This window comes from Lampetra planeri, chromosome 48 (genome assembly GCF_965212315.1).
Source record: "Lampetra planeri chromosome 48, kcLamPlan1.2.h2, whole genome shotgun sequence".
NCBI classification, from domain to species: Eukaryota; Metazoa; Chordata; class Hyperoartia; order Petromyzontiformes; family Petromyzontidae; genus Lampetra; species Lampetra planeri.
Window position 1 is genome coordinate 230,213 of NC_136154.1, and position 14,285 is coordinate 244,497.

At 57.0% G+C, this 14,285-nt stretch overlaps 4 protein-coding genes across 4 annotated transcripts; all 4 read right to left on the bottom strand.

Moving 5' to 3' along the window:
• Positions 1-588: 588 nt before the first annotated feature.
• On the bottom strand, positions 589-9,374 carry LOC144733815 (histone H3). Its single transcript, XM_078615826.1, has 2 exons — positions 9,003-9,374; positions 589-627 (listed from the first exon to the last, which is right to left on the bottom strand). The coding sequence occupies exons 1-2, from the start codon at positions 9,372-9,374 to the stop codon at positions 589-591; spliced, it is 411 nt and encodes a 136-aa protein (XP_078471952.1).
• Positions 9,375-9,575: 201 nt separating this feature from the next.
• Positions 9,576-10,651, bottom strand: LOC144733768 (histone H2B type 3-B). The gene has a single exon (XM_078615787.1). It carries the CDS (start codon positions 10,617-10,619, stop codon positions 10,218-10,220), a length of 402 nt encoding a protein of 133 aa, XP_078471913.1. The 5' UTR covers positions 10,620-10,651; the 3' UTR covers positions 9,576-10,217.
• An 806-nt stretch (positions 10,652-11,457) lies between these two features.
• Positions 11,458-11,823, bottom strand: LOC144733769 (histone H4). Its single transcript, XM_078615788.1, has one exon. It carries the CDS (start codon positions 11,795-11,797, stop codon positions 11,486-11,488), a length of 312 nt encoding a protein of 103 aa, XP_078471914.1. The 5' UTR covers positions 11,798-11,823; the 3' UTR covers positions 11,458-11,485.
• A 1,137-nt stretch (positions 11,824-12,960) lies between these two features.
• On the bottom strand, positions 12,961-13,688 carry LOC144733764 (histone H1.2-like). The gene has a single exon (XM_078615784.1). It carries the CDS (start codon positions 13,623-13,625, stop codon positions 12,963-12,965), a length of 663 nt encoding a protein of 220 aa, XP_078471910.1. The 5' UTR covers positions 13,626-13,688; the 3' UTR covers positions 12,961-12,962.
• Positions 13,689-14,285: the final 597 nt, after the last annotated feature.

Consider the following 14,285-nt stretch of genomic DNA (forward strand, 5'->3'; position numbering starts at 1 on the left):
ATTTATGGGCATGTGCTGGCAAGTCAAACTTATAAGCGGATTCCGCAAATATCAATGTATTATTGATTATAATCATCATTTTGAGGGACCGCATTGGTTATAAGAAATCATTGTGATAGCCTTGAGCTCGTGCTTGATCGCCCACGTGCCTATACGGTGTATATATATTTTCCTTTAACCGCCTGTTCGGGCAATGCCTAAAAATATATGTGCGTGAATAATTCAGTCTCTTAGTTTACAAAATGTGAACTTCTTATCAGCTCGGGCTTGAAACAACATAAATCAATATCTTTGGGTGTAATAGTTAATATATTTCACCAAAATAACCCTTTTGTTGTACATTATGTAAACATGGTTTCACAACGCTCATATACAACACCAACGTGTGATGTTGAAAAATATGAGCGGCTGGGTATAGGGAAATGAACTTCATTGTCGCTTACGCCTGACGACTCGTGAGAGCCGTGACCAGCAAACGAAGGTTTCCGGCATCCGAACTTTGAAGGACACACGTGGAAGCGTTTTCATGAGTAAGTGGTGGCTCTGAAAAGAGCCTTTGTGTTGTGCTTTGAGGGCCGAGCTGGGCGTTCAAGCGCGCTCGCCACGAATGCGGCGGGCGAGCTGAATGTGTGGTGCCACAGCGACGGGGCCGCTCGGCCGAGCCAGGGAGCCGCCCGGCTTCCACCGCCGCACTGCCCCCCATCACCCCCCCCACATAAACACGCACCCGCACCCACGTAGGGCCTCGTGGTCGGGTCACCTACCCTGAGTTTTCACCCGAGGGCCCCCTAGGGGGGTTACCCCACGGTTTCTCAGGGCCAGGGAATTGGACAGGACCCTTCCCAGGCCAAGTAACACTGCGGCGCCGTGGGCGGATTTGAGATCGCACGACCACGGCGAGCTCAGAGAGCCCCGCAGTTAGAAACGCATACAAACACAAACACGGGTCAGCAAGGCAGATAGCTGGGATCAGGAACCGGGACGACTGATTGGTAGAAAGTTCAAAGGCCGGCGGGATCGCAAAAGAGCGGGAAATCCTAGGCTCAGGATTGGTCGAGAGACCAAGGCGGTCGGGACGGGGGCGCCTAGCCTTTGATGTGAATAGTTTAAAAGAAAACGCAGGGGCAGTAGGGAACTCTCTTCTTCTGGAGTTTGGACACGGGGTCAGCGACGAAGGAGTCATCGGGCGAGCCGCTAGATTGTCTGCAGGACGATCTGAGCGCCGCAAGGTCACCAAGGACTACAGACGGTATCGTGTTGCGCGCCTTACAACACCTCAGAGCGGAGGGTAGGATCCGTAGGAGAGGGTTAGTTCGGGGTAAGGACGAGTAGGAAAGCGGTTTAGCAGAGAGCGCAGCATAAAATAGGGCTACACGGCACCAGAGTGTGGGTTAGAGGCGCCTTGCTGTCCCGCACACACACACGGGTGGCTCGGTTGGTTAGCAAGGGCTAATAAAATCTCGAGCGTAGTAACAAAACCGTGTTGTTGGGTGTTTTTGGAACGTGGTACTAGCGTGCACTGCATTCGCGAGTGTGTGGTCGTTGTACGCATAAAGGCCGTGGTCTCTGTACGATTGTGCGGGTACGGAGGTGTGTGCGTTAACGCCCGGGGAGAGCACTTTTGGTGTGTTGGCGTGACTACGCAGCCGTGTGAGAGGAGAATCGTCCTTGTACGATATTTGTGTTGACGTGCACGCGCGAGTGGGGGAGGGGACGAGTCGTCGTGTCGGCGTGTGCCCCGCTTGCGTGCGCTCGTTACTTGCGTAAGCTCTCGGCGTGCGTAATCGGCGTGCCCAAGGTGCGCGATCGTAACGTGGGCGGCCAGCGCAGCGCAGAGCGGCGCAGGAGTGGGTATCGCGTGTGGAGCTGTACGCGTGTGTGCGCGCACGTTCACGACGTGTGTAACACAGGTGCGCGATCCTAACGTGAGTGGTCAGGGTTGGGTGAGTGCCGTGCAGAGCTGTGTGTGGGTGTGCGCGTGCGTGGTTATCCATGCCTGCTACGCGGACCCGCGGTGGAGGGGAATCCTCGGGTGACGGCTCCCACACCCTGGGTGAGGAGCCTAGCGGCGGTTCGCTTAGCAGCGGGGGGGCGATTGATGATGTTAGTCCGGCCGTTAGTATTATCGAGGGAGGGATCTCGGGGGCTAGCGACCCCCACAAATTGGTGTCGGAAGCGGTACGGACCCCCGCGTTACCTCACGCTAAAATAAGACTGATATTTACCGGCCGGGGGGCCCCTTCGTGGAAGGCATTCGCCCGCAATCTCTTAGGGGCCAAGGAAATTAATGGATGGACGGACGCGCAGGCAGTACGTCAACTTAATATGAATCTTGATGGGCGGGCAGCCGATTTTGTAGAAGCGTTACCCGCGAGCGCACAGACACAGCTAGAGGAGCTGATGCGCCGACTCGATCAGCGTTTTGGCACGCGTGACGAGGAGGAAGCAAAATCGGCCTTAGAGGCGCGCCGTCGCCAACCTGGCGAAGATCTCCGTGATTACGCCGAGGATGTGCGCGAGTTAACAAAGATCGCACGCCCGGGGTACGCAACTGAGGTTATTGAGGAACTGGCTGCCGAGAAAATCCAGCGGTACCTGTCTCGCACGGCGTGGTGGCAGCCAGACATGAGCTGCCCACGTCTTCCCTTTAACACCCTTGTCGAGCGCGCACGTAAGTGTGAAAGAATTCACAGCGAACGCGCGCAGCTCCGGGGGCTGGGACGAGAGCGCGCCATTGCGAGCCTGCTCTCGGAAGACGAGGAGGAGGAACAGGAGCTCGCGAGGACGGTAAGGGGCCGGGAAAGAGAACCTCCAGTGTCCCGCGAGACAACCCCGGGATGGGTTGCCGGTATACAAACGGGTATAAAGGATGTCTCCGGCCAGGTAACCCAGGTAGGTGACAGGGTAACCCAGGTAGGTGACAGGGTAACCCAAGTAGACAACAAGGTAACCCAAGTACGGGCACACATGACCGCGCTGGAGACAATGGTAGAGACGGTCCAGGCCGAGGTAGGAGGATTAACTGGGAGAGTGGCTCGACTGGAGGCAGAGTCGGGGCAGCGGCGTGCCGGAGGGGGGATAGGGAACGGACGGGGGGGCTCCTACGGGACGGCCCCCCGTGCGTGTTACCTGTGTGACCGGCGAGGGCATCTCGTGAGAGACTGTCCGCAGATCGCCCGCGCTAGAAACGCGCCGGGGTTAAACCCCAACGCCCCCTAGAGAGTGGACCATCTGGGGGTGCATTCGAAGCGGTCCCGATGCAAAAAGACGGTAATAATGGCGAGCGAGTGATCTCCACACAGGTTCCAACAACAACGCCCACGGAAACGGTGACTCCTGGCGACTGGCTACGGGAGCTGGTGGCGGGGATCACGGGGGCCACGTCGCTGGTGGAAGGGGAGGTAAACGGAGTGCGTACCCGAATTCTGCTGGACACGGGGGCGGTGGCCTCGCTCGTGAGCGCAGCGCACTGCAGCGCGATCGGGGTCGACGTGCGTCACCTGCAGGCACCGGACCGCGCGCTGCACACGGCGAGCGGAGCCGGAATGGGGCTGCTGGGGAGAGCCACCCTAGAGGTCCGCATAGGCAGTCAGGTGTGCACCCAGGAGTTCTACGTGTCGAGTGCGTTGTGTCACGAGTGTATCGCAGGTACCGACCTCTTAGAACGGCTGGGACTCAACGTGCAACCCCGCCAGCGATGCGCCACCATGGAGAGCAACGGCGAGCGGATACCGTTCCTGGGACGAGAACCAACGCGCCCCCGCTTCGCACCTGTGGCCGCTACGCTGGTGTCGGCCGTCACCATCGGGCCTCTCGCCGAGATGCTGGTGCCGGTGGCAACCCTCTCCACCGACCCAACCCACCGACCATCGGGCGAGGTAATGCTGACTCCTCACCCGGAGTTGGCATCGCGATACGGGGTGGTAGGGTCAGCCACACTGGTAAACGCAGATGGGGGCCGGCTGTTTATACGTGTGTTTAACCCACACAGTACCCCGGCAATGATACGACGACGCACCCCGGTAGCCACCGTACACCCCCTGCATGCTCGCCACTCGAACGACTCGGTGTTCGCACTCTGGGCGGAGGACCCTGGCCGCCCCGAGGACAGCCAGGATCTGGCCTGGCGGGTCGGCCCGACCCCCCGAGCCGAGATTGTTCCCCTGCAGGATGCGTTACATGTGCCTTGGGCAGCCTTACCTAAGGGGGAGGCCGATCAGCTGCGCGGGTTATTGCGGGAGTACGCCGACGTGTTCAGTGAGCACGATTCGGACGTGGGCCGGACCGACCTGGTCAAGCACCAAATTGACACAGGTGCAGCCCGACCCATCAAACTCCCCGCATACCGAGTGGGCGCGCCTGAACGGACCCAGATCAAAGAGGCAGTCACGGATATGCTACGCAATAACATAATCCAGCCCTCCGCGAGCCCTTGGTCTGCCCCGGTGGTACTGGTAACGAAAAAGGACGGATCGACTCGGTTCTGCGTTGATTACCGAAAATTGAACGCAGTCACCCTCGGCGACGCTTTTCCCATCCCACGCATCGACGACACCTTCGACAGTCTCGCAGGAGCGCGGTATTTTTCCACCCTCGATCTGGCGTCCGGTTACTGGCAGGTGGAGATGACGGAGGAGGATCGGCCAAAAACAGCATTCACCACCCCGATGGGCCTGTTTGAGTTTCGAGTGTTGCCGTTCGGACTCACTAACGCGCCCGCGACGTTCCAGCGGTTGATGGAGTTGGTGATGCGGGGCTTGCAGTGGGAACAGTGCCTGATTTACCTGGACGACGTAATAGTGTTCAGTAGGTCGCTGTCCGAACACTGGTCCAGGCTGCGGGAAGTATTCCAGCGACTGCGAGCAGCCCATCTCAAGCTCAAGCCACGTAAGTGTTACATTGCGCAACGCGAGGTGGGGTACCTCGGACACCGAGTCAGCGAGGCAGGGGTGAGCACCGATCCCGAGAAGGTGCGTGCCGTAGTGGATTGGCCGCGGCCGAGGAACCTGACGGAGATCAGGTCATTCTTGGGACTCGCCACTTATTACCGTCGATTTGTAAAGGGATTCAGTGAGATTGCACGCCCCCTCACCCAACTCACCTCCCCTAAGAACCCCTATCAGTGGTCGGAGGCCTGCCAGACGGCTTTCACCACACTCAAAGACCACCTCACCCACACCCCCACCTTGGCTTTCCCAGATTTCACCACCGATTTTATTTTGGACACTGACGCCTGCAGCAGTGGGCTGGGCGCGGTGCTGTCGCAAGTGCAGGGTGGGACGGAGCGGGTCATCGCGTACGCCAGTCGGACCCTGAGCGGGGCCGAACTGAACTATTGTGTAACCCGTCAGGAACTGTATGCTGTAATTTTCGCGTGTAAACAGTTCCGACCGTACTTGTACGGCAGGAAATGTCGTGTGCGCACCGATCATTATGCACTGCAGTTCCTCCTTACATTCAAGGAACCGCGGGGGCAGATGGCTCGATGGCTGGCGCAGCTGCAGGAGTACAACCTGCAGATCGAGTACCGAGCGGGGCGGACACACGCGAACGCGGACGCCTTGTCAAGACGGCCCGCGGTGCGCGCTGAGACGAGGGAGGGAGACGCCTGCCCGTGCTTCACGGGGGGACGCTGCCGCCAGGCAGCAGAACCCAAGGAGCGCGCGGAAACTAAACTCCCCCCCCCGAGAGAGAGTGCAGTGTGCGCCACAGAGACCCTCGCAGGTGGCACTGAGGATCCCGTCGACCGCCCGGCAAGCGCGGGACCCGCGGCTCGGGACCCGATCGGACGGACCCAGGAGGACGTCGGCTGTGCCTTCCCGGGCCTAAACGACGAGCAGCTGAGACAGACCCAGCAGCGAGATCCGGATCTGGCGGCAGTGGAGGCGGCACTGCGGGAGGAAAAGAGCGCCCTACCAGGACCCTGGAGCGGTTTGTATGCCCGGTTGTGTGTACAGAACGGAGTGGTACGGGAGTTAACCGAGGCCGGCCAGCCGGGGTGTATCTGTGTTCCTGCCCAGGTGCGACCCCAGCTGCTACGACTGGTACACGACCACCCGCTCGGGGGCCATGATGGGGAACGGCGCACCCGGGAGACTCTGCGTCGCCAGTATCTCTGGCCTAAATTGGCGCAAGATGTGGCCGCCTGGGTGCAGGGCTGCCGGGCCTGTCAGCAGTGTGGGCAAAAGCCGGCGAGGTACCAGGTACCCCTGAGGCCGTTCCGAGTCAGTCGGACGAATCAGTTGGTCGGAATCGACCTGCAAGGGCCCTTTCCACGATCCCACCGGGGCAACCGATATATTCTTGTAGCGGTGGAGTACTTCACCCGCTACCCCGTGGCGGTGGCTATCCCGGATAAAACAGCCCTCGTAGTGGCCCGGGCCTTCGTGGAAAACTACGTACTTAAGTGCGGGATCCCCGAACGAGTCATTACCGACCAGGGTAGTGAATTCGAGGCCGAACTATTCCAGGCGCTGTGCCGAGAGTTCGGGATCCAGAAGGACCGAACCACGGCATATCACCCCCAGGCGAACGGGATGGTAGAGAGGATGAACCAGACTCTGGCCGGGAAGCTTAAACGCATGGCGGCCGCGAATCAACAGGACTGGGACGAACACCTCCCCTATGCCCTGTTCGCCTACACCACCGCCGTTCACACATCTACAGGACAGACCCCGTTCCTAATGATGTTTGGTCGCGAGTCTCGCCTGCCCGCAGATCTGCTGTTCGGTGTCCCTCCGCCGCAACGGGAGGAAGGGAGCCACCCCGTGGAGCACTTGCTGGAGACCCTGCGAGGGGCCAGGGGCCGAGCCTACCCGCACGGAGAGGCCGCGCACCAGCGGCAAGAGCAGGGCGCCCGACCCCGTATGGAGCCCCCCTTCTACACTGCGGGCTCCGAGGTGTGGCTGTACACTCCCCGCGTCGGTGCCGGACAGGTAGGGAAGCTGACCACCTACTGGCGAGGACCCTGGATTGTGAGACGGCAGATCTCACCATGGACGGTGCTGATTCAGGGAGGAGAGAGGGGCCGGGAGATGGTGGTCAACATCCGCCGACTGAAGCCGTGGCGAGCAGCCCCCGAGGGGGGGAGCCCCGCCGTCCAAGTACCCCGAAACCCCGGGGTCCCCCTACCCCCCGTGCCCGGGGGCCTCGCGCAGTATATGGGCCCCACGGAGCCCCGGGCTCCGAGGGGCCCCGGGCGGGGCCGGGGGCGACGAGGACGGCGACCCTTAAACCCCACCGCCTCTGAGTTTGTTCCCCAGCCCGCAGGTGCCAGAGACCGAGGGGAGCCGTTGGAATGGAGGAGGAGACCACCGCCGGAGCCCCAGGAGACGGAGCCGCCACCCCCCGAGGCCAGCCACAAGGGCCGGGCGAATCCCGCGGACCCCGCGGCGATACCTCGTGGGGGCAACCCAGGCGAGGTGCTCCAGTCAACCCGGGACGGGGACTGGCACCCCGGGGGGCTATGTGGTGCCACAGCGACGGGGCCGCTCGGCCGAGCCAGGGAGCCGCCCGGCTTCCACCGCCGCACTGCCCCCCATCACCCCCCCCACATAAACACGCACCCGCACCCACGTAGGGCCTCGTGGTCGGGTCACCTACCCTGAGTTTTCACCCGAGGGCCCCCTAGGGGGGTTACCCCACGGTTTCTCAGGGCCAGGGAATTGGACAGGACCCTTCCCAGGCCAAGTAACACTGCGGCGCCGTGGGCGGATTTGAGATCGCACGACCACGGCGAGCTCAGAGAGCCCCGCAGTTAGAAACGCATACAAACACAAACACGGGTCAGCAAGGCAGATAGCTGGGATCAGGAACCGGGACGACTGATTGGTAGAAAGTTCAAAGGCCGGCGGGATCGCAAAAGAGCGGGAAATCCTAGGCTCAGGATTGGTCGAGAGACCAAGGCGGTCGGGACGGGGGCGCCTAGCCTTTGATGTGAATAGTTTAAAAGAAAACGCAGGGGCAGTAGGGAACTCTCTTCTTCTGGAGTTTGGACACGGGGTCAGCGACGAAGGAGTCATCGGGCGAGCCGCTAGATTGTCTGCAGGACGATCTGAGCGCCGCAAGGTCACCAAGGACTACAGACGGTATCGTGTTGCGCGCCTTACAACACCTCAGAGCGGAGGGTAGGATCCGTAGGAGAGGGTTAGTTCGGGGTAAGGACGAGTAGGAAAGCGGTTTAGCAGAGAGCGCAGCATAAAATAGGGCTACACGGCACCAGAGTGTGGGTTAGAGGCGCCTTGCTGTCCCGCACACACACACGGGTGGCTCGGTTGGTTAGCAAGGGCTAATAAAATCTCGAGCGTAGTAACAAAACCGTGTTGTTGGGTGTTTTTGGAACGTGGTACTAGCGTGCACTGCATTCGCGAGTGTGTGGTCGTTGTACGCATAAAGGCCGTGGTCTCTGTACGATTGTGCGGGTACGGAGGTGTGTGCGTTAACGCCCGGGGAGAGCACTTTTGGTGTGTTGGCGTGACTACGCAGCCGTGTGAGAGGAGAATCGTCCTTGTACGATATTTGTGTTGACGTGCACGCGCGAGTGGGGGAGGGGACGAGTCGTCGTGTCGGCGTGTGCCCCGCTTGCGTGCGCTCGTTACTTGCGTAAGCTCTCGGCGTGCGTAATCGGCGTGCCCAAGGTGCGCGATCGTAACGTGGGCGGCCAGCGCAGCGCAGAGCGGCGCAGGAGTGGGTATCGCGTGTGGAGCTGTACGCGTGTGTGCGCGCACGTTCACGACGTGTGTAACACAGGTGCGCGATCCTAACGTGAGTGGTCAGGGTTGGGTGAGTGCCGTGCAGAGCTGTGTGTGGGTGTGCGCGTGCGTGGTTATCCATGCCTGCTACGCGGACCCGCGGTGGAGGGGAATCCTCGGGTGACGGCTCCCACACCCTGGGTGAGGAGCCTAGCGGCGGTTCGCTTAGCAGCGGGGGGGCGATTGATGATGTTAGTCCGGCCGTTAGTATTATCGAGGGAGGGATCTCGGGGGCTAGCGACCCCCACAAATGTCCTTGGGCATGATGGTGACGCGCTTGGCGTGGATGGCGCACAGGTTGGTGTCCTCGAAGAGCGCGACAAGGTACGCTTCGCTGGCCTCCTGCAGAGCCATGACAGCGGAGCTCTGGAAGCGCAGGTCGGTCTTGAAGTCCTGCGCGATCTCCCTGACGAGGCGCTGGAAGGGCAGTTTGCGGATGAGCAGCTCGGTGGACTTCTGGTAGCGGCGGATCTCGCGCAGAGCGACGGTGCCGGGCCTGTAGCGGTGAGGCTTCTTGACGCCGCCCGTGGCCGGAGCGCTCTTTCGGGCCGCCTTGGTGGCGAGTTGCTTGCGGGGGGCCTTGCCGCCCGTGGACTTGCGAGCCGTCTGCTTGGTGCGAGCCATGGCTTGGTGAGGGCAAAGATTCTCACAGGCGGGGAGAAGGCGGCTTATGTAGCCCAGAGCGCGCGCTCACTGGTCAGCGGAGTCGTGACGTGCGAAGAAGGGGAGCGTGCTGATTGGTTGGCAGCGTGCAATGATCTCGAGTCGTCAACTCTTCTTAATCAACAAAATGTTCACAGTTTGGATCATTTCAGAATGCCGCATCACGATGCAGTAGTACCGTTTGAGCGCCGTCGATGTCTTTAACGGATGTTCTTTTCTCAAGCAAACACCTTTCCGAAAACAACTTTACAGTGCTCTGCATGATCTAAATAAAGTGTGAAGAAACTGCACTTCATTGGAAACAGTAATACGTAAAAATGTCGGAAAGAGGTGATCACAGGAATAGATATATATTCTCTTGGCATTGAGATGATGATCAATTATACTGCACGAGTCATCCATGCTAGGCGCTTACTTTTACATATATGTACACGTGCAAAATGTTAGTTCCTGCCCGAAAATACAACCACGAATTAAATATATTGCATTGCAAGGTTTTGGCGCCAAATATCCAATGTAATATCTGAATGGGCTGCAGATGAAATCAATGGACAATCAAGTCCAAGAAATGCCTGCTGGTGAATATGATGTGCCATGAATATTGTTATCGCTTTTATTCACGTGGAAACATGTTAAAATGCGTTCGATCTCTCCACTTCACTCAATGAGCGAACAATGTCCCCGCGTGAACCGGGGCTTTGTTGGAAGTTTCGTTTTGTACTCCTGCTAGGACTGGTACAAGCAGGTTCGGAGAGGTGGGTGGCTCTGAAAAGAGCCTTTGTAATTAATGGTGGAGTCGAGGCTTCACTTGGAGCTTGTGTACTTGGTGACGGCCTTGGTGCCCTCCGACACGGCGTGCTTGGCCAGCTCGCCGGGGAGCAGCAGTCGCACTGCGGTCTGGATCTCCCGAGAAGTGATGGTGGAGCGCTTGTTGTAGTGCGCCAGGCGGGACGCCTCGGAAGCGATGCGCTCGAAGATGTCGTTGACGAACGAGTTCATGATGCTCATTGCCTTGGACGAGATGCCGGTATCGGGGTGCACCTGCTTCATCACCTTGTAGATGTAAATGGCGTAGCTCTCCTTCCTGCGGTGGCGTCGCTTCTTGCCATCCTTGCGCGTTGCCTTGGTCACAGCCTTTTTGGAGCCCTTCTTGGGAGCAGGAACCTTGGCCGGCCCAGCGCTCTTTGATGCGGGAGGATCGGGCATGTCGACGCGTTGTAGGCAGCTTCAGGTCAGAACAGACGGGAAGCGAATGTGGATGTCGGTCGGGCGATGAGCTCCTTTTATAGGAGACGAGATGCAAATCAGAGGATCGTAGTGCGCGGCGCTGCTGAGTGGCTCTTTTAGTACCATCCCTCTCCATCAGCCTCCAATGAGAAACGCGGACGCGATGCTCACTTTAATATCGTTTTTACTGCAAAAAGGACTTGTGAATATAACACAATGTAATTTCCAAACATGTATATTAGTAAATTGCAGCCATGGCCATTGCCTTTGTTTTAAAAAGGATGACTGGAAAACCCAATACAGTATATTGTGTTTTGAGCGTGGGTTTTTTTGTTTCTTACGAGGGATTGTTTCACCACTCGTCTAATACGGCGCACGGGCGTTTTAAGAACGCAATTTGTAAAAATACAAGCGCTCGGTGGAGAAAAATAACTTCGCTGTTGTGCTGTACAGGTGGAGATTAGCATTCCGGCACGCTACGTCAATTAGGACGAGTGTGCTGTAAGATTGTGGCGCCAAATGCTCCACGTAATATCGGAATCGGCTGCAGCTGGAAATAACGCAAAAATACCAGAAATGGGTACTGTATTAACGCGTTCAAGAATTACGCCTTGTTAAATGTGACGTGTCGTGAATATCATTTCTTTCATTCATGTGGAAGCAGATGAAGATTCGCCAACTCAACAAGCAAACGTCCACCACGCTCACGAGGAATTGGCGCGCAACAACCCAGGACATGTGCTCCATTTAGAAAGTGTTTGGCAACACTGGCGCAAGCAGTTTCGAAGAGGTGGGTGGCTCTGAAAAGAGCCTTTGGGTTGGCTTAGTGTGCGAGAGATGGGCGCTCAGCCTCCGAAGCCGTAGAGAGTGCGGCCCTGGCGCTTGAGGGCGTAGACCACGTCCATGGCGGTGACGGTCTTGCGCTTGGCGTGCTCCGTGTATGTGACGGCGTCGCGGATGACGTTCTCAAGGAAGACCTTCAGGACGCCGCGGGTCTCCTCGTAGATGAGGCCCGAGATGCGCTTCACACCGCCGCGGCGAGCGAGGCGGCGGATGGCGGGCTTGGTGATGCCCTGGATGTTGTCGCGCAGCACCTTGCGATGGCGTTTTGCGCCTCCCTTGCCGAGCCCCTTACCGCCTTTACCGCGTCCAGACATTCCGACTACTTCTGACAAAGCTCGCGAGAGACTGCGCGCTCAGCTTGCAGCAGCAGCCGCCTTTATACCCGAAGCGTGGTGACGTCACCGACCACCCCTGCCCTCCGCGATGGCTCCGCCTTAAACCTTAGACCTTTAACCTCTGTGACGAAGAAAACCCTCCACTGTCGTCAATAACACTTCCTTGACATGTATAATATGCGACGTTTTGGGCAATGACCCTTCTTCGAAGCACTCTGTAATGATATTGGCACACCCGCAGCGAACGCGAGAGGAACGCGATCTGTTGCAAGGTTGCACGTGGAGTGAATAATCGGTGTAAGGTCTTGTTTTCAAGTGAACAAGATGAACTAACTTTATAATCGTGTGAAGCTAAACGGCTTCCAACACAATAGTTGAGTGAACGTCACCAACTAGTTCTCCCAAAGTAAGAAAGACATTGCAAACAATGCGATATTTACGTATAGAAATTAATTTTAATAGAGAAGTTTAGATGGTGCACCGCAATGTTTACAAAACAAAAACAAAGTGAAAAGGCGAGAACGAGCGAATGAAGGCAAATTGAGTAAAGCTGTCTGGAATCAATACATTTTTAGACTAAATTCCATATTTGGCACCAGTAACATGATGACGGAATGAAGAGGTGCAACACATAATCAAAATTGGAGGTTCGTCAAGAATGCATCGATTTTGAATCTGGATTTAGATTAGAATCGCCAGCGAGAATGCTGACGTCGCTGAGATTACTCTGCACTCAGTTCGAGTGAGGGAGCTGCCACCCGCCTCGCCTGTGTTTGTGATCCCTGCTTTCGGGCTCGATTACTCCCATCACATCAATGCTTAAAACACATCGAGTGGGTAAAATGTTATAGTTAATTTGGCGAATGTACGTAACTTATCCAATCTACACAAATCCTCACGATTGAACTGCACCAAGCGTCGAGCTCCTTGATCAGGGCCGAGGCAAGGCGAGCAACCATCGCCACGCCGTAAATGGGTTTGACTTACAGAATATGGCACGCATTCAACAGCAACGTAATACACTGTCATGTGTTACCGATGAACTAATGGAAGCGCAGCAGCATCTGGTTCACTTTTTTAACTAAGTGGGTGGCTCTGAAAAGAGCCGTTGAGGTGGAGTGAATCGAGCGTCGTCCGATCGGATTCACTTCTTTGGCGCAGTCTTCTTGGGCTTGGCCGCGGCCTTCTTGGGCTTGGCCACCTTGGGTTTGGCGGCCTTGGCCTTGACGGTCTTGGGCTTAGCGACCTTGGGCTTCGCAGCCTTGGGCTTGGCTGGGCTCTTCGCCGCCTTCTTGGGCTTAACAGCCAACTTCACCTTTTTGGGGCTCTTGGCCGCCTTGGCAGCCGCGGGCTTCTTTGCTTTCTTGGGAGACTTCTTGGGCGCGGTCTTCTTGGCTGCCGCGGGCTTCTTCACCTTCTTGGCTGCCGCGGGCTTTTTAGCTGCGGGCTTTGCCGTTGACGACTTGGGCTTCGCCTTTGCGGCAGCCTTTTCCTTGTTGAGTTTGAAAGAGCCAGACGCGCCGCTGCCCTTCACTTGCGCCACGGCGTCTTTGGCCACGAGCTTCTTGATGGCCAACTTCACGCGGGCATTGTTCTTCTCCACGTCGTATCCTCCGGCAGCAAGCGACTTTTTGAGCGCAGGAAGAGACACGCCGTTCCTCTCCTTGCTGCTGGCCAGAGCCTTGAGGATGAGCTCGGACACGCTGGGGCCGACCTTCTTGGCCTTTGGAGCGGCGCGCTTCTTCTTGGGGCTTTTAGGCGCTGAAGTAGCCGCAGCTGGTGGTTGAGCAGGAGCAGTTTCCGCCATCTCAAGACGTCGCTTTTATCGCCTCGCCTCTTTGAAATCGAAATCAGCGCTCTCACGAATTCGAAACGAGTGTTCTCCAGGCCCGAGGTTATTATAGAAGCGGCGTACTGAATGCGGACGTCGCTGAGATCATCCAGAACTCAGCTCTGGTGAGGGAGTTGCCACCATACTCACTGTGTTTATCACGCCTGCCTTTGGGCTCGATTACTCCCGTAACGTTCATACTTACATGCATCTAGTTGATACATTATCACGAAGATCACTTCTTTAATGTACGTTACTTATGCAATATACGACAATGCTCACGATATAAATTATAATTCAAAACAAGTGAACAACCAACATTTGGGAGACATTGTTCGGTCAGGGCATGCTATGACGATTGTCGGTTTTCAAAAGTGTTACTGATGAACACTATTTAAAACGCACTCGAATTTTTTGCAAGACAAGATGCTTCAACAGACTACTCATATTTAATTCCAACGAAATATTTTCTATTTAAGTTTTGCCTCGCGCGCTCGCGATTCCTCCTCTCGCGCTATGGTGAGGACTGCGCGCCATGTCAACAGTCCCTTGTCACCGAACTTTTAACTGGACGTTTTAATCGAACTTTGAAATGAATAAATATATGGATTTTCAGATGGACAACAAACTGAAGAA

Excerpts from the sequence above, each read along its gene's own strand:
- LOC144733815 (XM_078615826.1), bottom strand. The coding sequence starts at position 9,374 with ATGGCTCGCACCAAGCAGACGGCTCGCAAGTCCACGGGCGGCAAGGCC. Across the intron at positions 628-9,002 it reads TCACCATCATGCCCAAGGAC|ATTCAGCTCGCCCGCCGCAT; the intron begins ATTTGTGGGGGT and ends GTGGCACCACAC.
- LOC144733768 (XM_078615787.1), bottom strand. The coding sequence starts at position 10,619 with ATGCCCGATCCTCCCGCATCAAAGAGCGCTGGGCCGGCCAAGGTTCCT.
- LOC144733769 (XM_078615788.1), bottom strand. The coding sequence starts at position 11,797 with ATGTCTGGACGCGGTAAAGGCGGTAAGGGGCTCGGCAAGGGAGGCGCA.
- LOC144733764 (XM_078615784.1), bottom strand. The coding sequence starts at position 13,625 with ATGGCGGAAACTGCTCCTGCTCAACCACCAGCTGCGGCTACTTCAGCG.